Below are 9,388 nucleotides of genomic sequence, written 5' to 3'. Positions count from 1 at the left end.
CTATTTAGAAAAACTGGATGTGCACAAGTCCATGGGGCCGGATGCGCTGCATCCGAGGTGCTAAAGGAGTTGGCGGGTGAGATTGCAGAGCCATTAGCCATTATTTTTGAAAACTCATAGCGATCGGGGGAGGTCCCAGATGACTGGAAAAAGGCTAATGTAGTGCCTATCTTTAAAAAAGGGAAGAAGGAGGATCCGGGGAACTATGGGCCAGTCAGCCTCACCTCAGTCCCTGGAAAAATCATGGAGCAGGTCCTCAAGGAATCAATTATGAAACATTTAGAGGAGAGGAAAGTGATCAGGAACAGTCAGCATGGATTCACGAAGGGGAAGTCGTGCCTGACTAACCTAATTGCCTTCTATGATGAGATAACTGGCTCTGTGGATGAGGGGAAAGCAGTGGATGTGTTATTCCTTGACTTTAGCAAAGCTTTTGATACGGTCTCCCACAGTATTCTTGCCGCCAAGTTAAAGAAGTATGGGCTGGATGAATGGACTGGAAGGTGGATAGAAAGCTGGCTAGATCGTCGGGCTCAACGGGTAGTGATCAATGTCTCCATGTCTAGTTGGCAGCCGGTTTCAAGCGGAGTGCCCCAAGGGTCGGTCCTGGGGCCGGTTTTGTTTAATATCTTTATTAATGATCTGGAGGATGGTGTGGACTGCACTCTCAGCAAGTTTGCAGATGACACTAAACTAGGAGGCGTGGTAGATACACTAGAGGGTAGGGATCGGATACAGAGGGACCTAGACAAATTAGAGGATTGGGCCGAAAAAAACCTGATGAGGTTCAACAAGGACAAGTGCAGAGTCCTGCACTTAGGACGGAAGAATCCCATGCACTGCTACAGACTAGGGACCGAATGGCTAGGTAGCAGTTCTGCAGAAAAGGACCTAGGGGTCACAGTGGACGAGAAGCTGGATATGAGTCAACAGTGTGCTCTTGTTGCCAAGAAGGCTAACTGCATTTTGGGCTGTATAAGTAGGGGCATTGCCAGCAGATCGAGGAACGTGATCGTTCCCCTTTATTCGACATTGGTGAGGTCTCATCTGGAATACTGTGTCCAGTTTTGGTCCCCACACTACAAGAAGGATGTGGAAAAATTGGAAAGAGTCCAGCGGAGGGCAACAAAAATGATTAGGGGTCTGGAGCACATGACTTATGAGGAGAGGCTGAGGGAACTGGGATTGTTTAGTCTCCAGAAGAGAAGAATGAGGGGGGATTTGATAGCAGCCTTCAACTACCTGAAGGGGGGTTCCAAAGAGGATGGAGCTCGGCTGTTCTCAGTGGTGGCAGATGACAGAACAAGGAGCAATGGTCTCAAGTTGCAGTGGGGGAGGTCCAGGTTGGATATCAGGAAAAACTATTTCACTAGGAGGGTAGTGAAAAACTGGAATGCGTTACCTAGGGAGGTGGTGGAGTCTCTTTCCTTGGAGGTTTTTAAGGCTCGGCTTGACAAAGCCCTGGCTGGAATGATTTAGCTGGGAATTGGTCCTGCTTTGAGCAGGGGGTTGGACTAGATGACCTCTTGAGGTCCCTTCCAACTCTGATATTCTATGATTCTATGATTCTAAGGAGCCACATACCTGCTTAAGGTGCCTTTGATGTCCTAGAAGAAAAAGATAAAAGGAAATTCAGTCCCATTTATCCCATACTGGGGATCCCTCCTGCTCTGGAGGGGACTCACTTTTTCTTTGAAGTTTTGAGTTTCAAAATGAAATTATTTGTTATTTATTAATGCAAACAAAAATATTAAACATGTTGCCTTTGCTCTTCTGGAGAAGTGCTCTGACTGCCAGATCTGGGCCCAGGAAGTTTGTATGTGGAGGCTCTTCATATAATGATATTTGCATAACCAGCTGACACACATGGAATCAGAGGGCTCAGTCCTGCAATGTGCTTAACAAGGATCTTCCCAACCCTCACAGGTGTTGGGAAGATCCCCTCCTGCAGCCTCCAGTGGGTCCAGAGGGAGGGGTGCCCCCATGCTGGGCTGCCCCCATGGTGTAAACTTTCTCCCCATTCTCCCACAAACATTATGAAGGCCCATCCTGTGGGCTTCTTGACACCCACAGGAATTTGGGGCTGGGTGAGAACAATGGGTGTGGGTTACAGAGTAACAGAGGGCTATTCACTATCCTACACCCCAGGGTCAATGCAGAAGATCTGGGGAGTGAAGAATGCTGCCCACAGCAGATATTGGTCACAACAGAGAATTTGACCCTAGATATTAGCTAGAGAAGTCCAGTATACTAAGATTTATTTCTCACTTTCTTTTTTGTTAGTTAGATGCACTTTTTGAAAATTAAAATAATTAGAAAGCTTTTGGGATTCTAACAACTTACTTACACATTCAGGATACCATAAGTAACGAACAGCTTCCCTATCTAACTTCAGTTCTGGCAGAAAAAATCACCACAGCCTCAGACCTAATGTATCAGTTTTGAGGCCAATATTTTTCCTTTTTTGTGGTATGTATTAAGAGTGGCAAAATCAGTCTTAAAATGGAAACTCAGGTTCAATCTTAGCTTTTTCCATAATTAAAGACTGGTTCTATCTTAGATCTTCTGAAGTTAGGATTTGGAACACAGGAAATGATCAACGGGATCAGACCTGAGGTCCATCTAGTTAGTATCATGTCTCCAAAAGTGGACAATATCAGATGCTTCAGAGGAAGGTGTAAGAAAATTTGCTTCTCACATTCTCATGCTGCTGTCTAATAGCAGAGACTGGCTGAAGCAATGAAGCATGAGATTTAATATCAAATAATTTTTTTTGTCCAATCACTTTTTGAGTTTTTTTAAATTCTTAGAATCAGTGACATCCTGTGGCATTGAGTTCCATGATCTAATTATGTGATGTGTGAAAATGTTTCTTTGGCTCAGTTTTGAATTTGCCACCTTCTAATTTTATTGAATGTTCCTTCATTCTTACATTAGGAGACAGGGAGAACAGAGTTTGGAGTTTGACATTTTTGGAGGAGTCTTCTCCCACTAGAATTCAAAAGAAGAACTTTTTTTATTCATTTAGGGCTCTATCCAATGGCCATTGGAGTTGAGAATAATATTTCCATTGACTTTAATTAGCATTTGATCAAGCCCTTAAAAATGTATATTTCACTCCTACACTCCAAAAGTGAAGGGTTAGAGACTTTTTGTCCCTATGAAAGGTTGTGGGGTGTTTCTAACACCGTCTCACCTGCAGGAATTCACTTGCTGGCAGCTGGCACTTCTGCTCCATCTCAGTGATCAAGGAACTGAAAGAAGCTATTTCCTCAGATAATTTGGCAACATACTCAGCCCTCCTCTTTTCAATTTCCTTATTCAGCTCTTCCAGCTGGGCCAGCAGGAGTCGCTCTTGTTCCTCCAGAAACTGGCGCAGTTGCTGAAATTCAGACACAATCTTCTGCTTCTCAGTTTCTAGCTGTTTCTGGAATGAAGAGACACAAACAGGGAAAGCACAGGTCAAGGCCAGGAACACGGAGTGAGTCATGGGATATTTTCTAAAGGCTTATTATGTATGCACATGGAAGCATAGCATTGCAACCCCATCAAAATTAATTTCTTACATTTTATTGAGCGCATACTCTATGCTCAGTAGACAGATGATTTTCCAATAGATTTTCAAGAGTCCTAACTTGTGGTTAGAATTGTAATGCATGGCTAGAAAGGGTTAAACATCCTGCAAAATAAATAACCCACAGAAGACATGTGGGGAGATAATGTTTGTGCTTTTGTGTATTTACATATGTATGAGTAGAGTGGACAATGTAGTCAACAGTCCCTGTCTATGCCGTATTCTTACAATTCAGAGGTCAAAAGAACATCCTATCATGTAAATGAATTGTGAACATGGGATATCTCAGTATTCATCTCTCTTTGAAATGTACTGTGAATGGTGGAGGAACAAGCAAATGGCCTTATGTTAATTGGTATAGCTAAGTACCGGTGATGGACCTCCTTCAAAGTCATCCTAATTACCTCCTGTTCCCTGAGGAATTCCAACTTGTCAAAAGAGATGAAATTGTATAAAAAATCCTTGGGTCCTGATTCTGTCATCTCAGATCTGCTTAGACTTCATCAGAGGAAGTTTGAGTCGCAGGACTGAGGTCCCAGTTACACTGGTATGCCCTGAATATGAGATTTGGATATTGGACTATGACCTATGAACTGAATTCTAAAGGAACTCTTTGCTACTACAAAGCTCACTATCTCTGCTGTGAATCTGAACCTCAATGGATTGAATTCATGTCTGTCTGTATATTGGTCTTTTAACCATTCTCTCTCTCTTTTGCTTTTTAATAAATTTTAAGAATTGGCTGTAGCGTGTATTTAGGTAAGATATGAAACATTCGTTAACCTGGGAGGTAATGTGTCTGATCCTTTGGGATTGGTAGAACCTTTTCTTTTGTATGATGAAATAAGATTTACAAGAAATTTTCATCATATTTGATATGGGTACCTGGATGGAGGCCTGAGGCTGGATCACTTTAAGGGAACTCTGCTATTTGGACTTCTGAGTAACCAGTAAGGTAATAAAGAAGCTGTTTTATGCTGTCTTGGTGAATCTAAGTATTGGAATATCCACCAGCTTTATGGAGATTGTCTGCCCCATTCTTTGCAGTTCATCCTAATTGAGTGACCACAGCTGGCTACCCACAAGGACCCCGGCCACAAGAATATTAATTTTTCTTGCATGATTAGGGTATTCTGTGATCAGTGGCTTCTAGAAAACCAGATCCTTCAAATAACAGGAAGGACAGCAGGTGTGGGACTCAGAACTGGACTGGCAAGGATTATTTCTGGAAAGCAAAACAGTAAAACCCAACTAATCACTAAACTTGAACTGGGGAAAAGTTGTTCTCCATAAAATACACATAGACACATAGGGCCATTTTTTCTAAAACAGGTTCTAAAATTTGAGCTCCAGCATTTGCTCTCATGAGTTCTGAAAACAGTTTTGGATACATAGATTTTGGCACAGCATAGATCTTGGATTTTAATACACACAGGGACTTTGAGCACAAATTGGGCTGCGGTGAAGATCCCTATTTGTACATGCAAATCTGAGTTTTCAGCTAATTTGGAAATATATGCATGTAAACCAGACAGAAGTCAACCAATTCATGCTGTTTCTGGAGCACTCTCTGGCCCCTCATACTCTGGGAGCAAAGAAATCAGACCAGATTTGGAACCCAGGCCTTCTCCATGGCAATCTCTAGCAGCGATACCGATAAGTATTTGTTCCAAAGATCACCAAACTCAACAGGCATTTTTCCAATTACTTGAATAGGCTACGGACAGAGCTGGCTCCAGGTACCAGCCGACCAAGCACGTGCTTGGGGCGGCACCTTGGGGCGGGGCGGGGCGGCGCTCGGGTTTTTATTTATTTATTTTTTGGTTCGTCGGGGCAGCGCTGGAGGGGTTTTTGTTTCCACGGCGCGGCGCTCAGGGGGTGGGGCTTCGGGCGATGCGGCGCTCGGGGGCGCGGGAGCTTGGTGCAGAGCTGAGGGGGCGGGGGGCTGGTGTGGCGCTTGGAGGGGGGATGGGGGCTGGCGCGGTGCGGCGCTCGGGGGGGCGGGGGCACGGCGCTTGGAGGGAGGTGGGGCTTCGGGCGGCGCGGTGCTTGGAGGGGGCGGGGATTTTGGCGGTGCNGCAGAGGCGGGGGGGGCGGGGGGCTGGTGTGGCGCTTGGAGGGGGGATGGGGGCTGGCGCGGTGCGGCGCTCGGGGGGGGCGGGGGCACGGCGCTTGGAGGGAGGTGGGGCTTCGGGCGGCGCGGTGCTTGGAGGGGGCGGGGATTTTGGCGGTGCTGCGCTGGGGGGGGTTCGGCGGCACTCGCGGGGGGGGGGTATGGCGGGGCGGTGCTCTTCTTTTTTGCCTAGGGTGGCAAAAAAGTTAGAGCCGGCCCTGGCTACGGAGAAGACCTTAAATGATCAGCCTCCTCTGGGGCAGCAGATTCCTACAGCAGCCGCATTGATTGTCCTGTTGTGGTTATTTTGGTGGAAAGTGAAATTGGCCAAAAAATTGGGAGGGGTGGGGTGAATTTGCAAAAAAAATTGAAATTTCAAAGTTGTTTCCATTTCTCAATGTTCAAAGTGGAACTAGTTTTAATTTCTTTGAAAAATACCTTAAAACAACTTGAAAATTTTCACATTTTTGTTTCTCCCTTTTCCCAAAATGCAACAAAGTAAAGTTCATTCCCCCCTCTTTTTTCTTTTTATTCCCTTTTCTCTGTACCCCTTCAAAAGTTCTCCCCTTTTCCAAAAAGCAGCAAAAATAAAAAGGTAAAAAACCCCTAGAATTTATTAATTTTTGTGTACTCATTGGCTAAAAGGAGTGAGTAAAAAGGGAAAGAAAAGGATTTAAAAAATTGAAAATTTGAATTTTTTTCAACTTTTTAAAACCAAAATTAAAATTTCATTTTGAAATGACACAAAATTTTTTGCTTCGTTTTGAAATTTCCTGTCAAAAAATGAAAAATTTTTTGCAAATGATTTTTTCCCATAAAAAAAAAGTTTTCTACTAAACCCCATTTATTTACAGGAGGGTTTTTTGGTTGAAAAATTTTGACCAGACCTAGCTGAAAGGAGAAACTACTGTTAAGTAAGCAAATTACAAATTACACTTATATTATCTGTAAAAATATTTGGATTATTAAATCTCTTTCTTTAAAGCTCCATTTTCCATAAACCGGAACAGTTTCTCTTTACAATGACAATAAATAAGAAATGGTCTTTCACAAAAGGGAACTTGTTGCTCACTATCAACATATTGCTTAGTCTGAGTGTCATAAGAGGCATAATGTCCCTGTGCACATTTGCTTCTCAGTAATAACAGCACCTACCAGCAGTTCATGGCTTTTATTTTCCCCTCTCAATTTAAATGACAGAATCTCTTCTTTCTCTTTCTTCAAAGTCTTCAAACAGCTCCGAATTTGGTCCTAAAAAAAGAAAAACTGGTTTAGTTTTGTTGCTTTTGAAGGGTTTGCCCACATTTTTTTATATTTTCAAGAATATTAAATACATAAGAGAATGGGTGACTGCTCTGACCACCTGGCTATACAGTCATTCTCATGCTTCTGGTCTCTCTCTCTCTCTGGTACAAATGACTTTTTATCCCCAGTGGAATAGTTTTGACAGAGAAGATGGAGGAAGCCTGCCCCACATCACAATATCCCATAGTCAGCACACTCAACACATCTGCTGGAGGAGGTACTTAAACCAGTGTTTCCTACATATCAGGTGAGTACCCTGACCCCTGGGCTAAAAGTTAGAAGGGCGAGGCTGATCCGGAAGGTGTGCTCAGAGGCCACCTGCCAGATCAGTCCCCACACTCTAGGCAGGCAGCCAAACGTCTGTCTTCCTCCAGATTGTGAATTGCTCTGTGGCTTAAGTGAGAAATAGGCAGCAGTCTGTATGCCCAGGGGCAGAAATATAGGGATGGTGATGGTGTAAAAGTTGAAAGGAGCCAGTAAGGCCCAGAGTGGCATTTTAAACAATAAAATTGTTGCAAAAACCAGCAGGTACTGTTACAGACAGTTAAGAGAACAGACTCATAACACGTTGTGATTACCCTGTTTTGGCCCAGAACGATATTTAAAGCACCTTGCGGACAATATCTTACCAACGAGAAGCGATTACTAGCACACTGTTACCAACCCATTCCAGCCCAGAACCATTGTTTAAACACCAAATAGTACCTGGAACACATGGTTCCAAAGTGACCCAGAGGATGAAATTTATATATATAGCACATTACCTTGAGGCCAATATTTTCGTAATGAGAACCAATTAGTAGCACACGCTTATTGACCCATTCCAGCCCAGAACCACTTTTTAACACTGTCAAAAGTTGTGGAGAAGAAACATTTAGGCCTATCTAAAAATTACCAGTGAGGTCTCACCTCCATATATGAGAGTGACTCTTCCCAAAAATACACAACAAATACAAAATAACATGAAAACCAGAATCAGTCACAATGACTTGTGTGGTGAGTATGACCTTCACTGTGCCCTGGAAGGGTTTGTGTGTCAGTACACCCAGGACCCTGAAATCTCTGTAAATTTGAATCTTCCAGAAGTTACTTGTATTTTTTAAGTGGTGACAACATTGAAGCCTTTACACTTCTTTCATATGCCACGTATCAGCTAGAAGACTTTTACTCTCCCCCTTCATGTGTCTTTTTTGGAGGAAAATCTGGCTGCACTAATTCATGACAAGTGCACAACACATGTGCAAAAGATTAAAGATTAGGTTATGAAAGTTTCAGAAATACTTACAGGTTAGTAACAGTGTGTTATAAGTCTGTTCTCATGGCAAAAATATTGTTCTTAAGGGTCTCTAACAGTATCTGCTGTTTTTTGCAATAAATTCTTTATTTAAAATGCAGTTCCTGGCCATTCTACCTTTTACACCATCCCGTGATTTCTTACCTTGTACTCCTCGGCAGCCTCCTCTATGGGAACCACAGTGTGTTCTCTGTGATCTCGGGACAGGTGGCAAACCATACAAATGGGTATTTGCTCCTCTTGGCAGAAGACTTTTAAATCCTCCTTGTGTTTTTCACACACTCTCCCAACTTCTGGTTCTTTTGTTGGCTCCAGTGTAAGTTTTCTGGAAGCTTCTACAATATTCCTCAGCTGTCTGTTTGGTTTGAAGTTTCTCTGGGAGAAGGTTGTTCTGCACTCAGGACAGCGGAAATTTGTACGCAATCTCTCCCAGCACTGAGTGATGCAGGCCTGGCAGAAATTGTGCCCACAATCTAGACACACTGGATCTTTAAAATAATCTGTACACACTGAACAAGTCAGTTCAGCTAGGAGCGGTTGTGCTGGATTTGCAGCAGCCATGGCTGCTTCTGCAGAGAAGAGACAAATTTAGTTTCATTTTATTGTTCTCAGAAATGGGCTGATTCTGAACTTTGCACACCAAACAGGCACTTCCTGTATACTCATTGTCTCATGTTACTCTTGTGAGGCTGGAAACTCCTTGTTGTCTAAGTTGGCAAAGGGAGGCTCTACCATGACAGACTGTGGAGTGGCAGCACCTGACGCTGTTGGTCCCTGCAATGGTGTAGTATGGCCACTCTGCCGAACAGCTGATTGAAAAACAGCACCTGCCACATCCACACCAGCTCCATACAGTATTTTTTTCCGCCATCGCTGGGTCACTGTATTGTGGAATTTGTGGGACTCTGGAGGTACAGTACCTACAGCATAGCTCATGGCACAGCTCTCTGCAGCAGGTGGTTCTGGGAAAAAGTACTGTGGTCTGCCGGAGGTATTCCAGGCTTTAGAGAGGGAACATCTTAGAGCAGGGGAGGGCAATCTACGGTCCGCAGGCCACATCTGGCCCGCGGGACCATCCTGCCCGGCTCCTGAGCTCCCGGCC

General features: G+C 43.9%; 1 protein-coding gene across 1 annotated transcript; it reads right to left on the bottom strand.

The window, feature by feature from the left end:
- Window positions 1-3,167: 3,167 nt before the first annotated feature.
- LOC117870385 (tripartite motif-containing protein 10-like) lies at window positions 3,168-8,505 on the bottom strand. The gene is made up of 3 exons (XM_034757519.1): window positions 8,431-8,505; window positions 6,843-6,938; window positions 3,168-3,427 (listed from the first exon to the last, which is right to left on the bottom strand). The coding sequence occupies exons 1-3, from the start codon at window positions 8,503-8,505 to the stop codon at window positions 3,182-3,184; spliced, it is 417 nt and encodes a 138-aa protein (XP_034613410.1). The 3' UTR covers window positions 3,168-3,181.
- Window positions 8,506-9,388: the final 883 nt, after the last annotated feature.

Source organism: Trachemys scripta, unplaced genomic scaffold (genome assembly GCF_013100865.1).
Source record: "Trachemys scripta elegans isolate TJP31775 unplaced genomic scaffold, CAS_Tse_1.0 scaffold_28, whole genome shotgun sequence".
In the NCBI taxonomy this organism is placed as follows: Eukaryota; Metazoa; Chordata; order Testudines; family Emydidae; genus Trachemys; species Trachemys scripta.
This window is presented reverse-complemented; position numbering and strand designations above follow the sequence as displayed.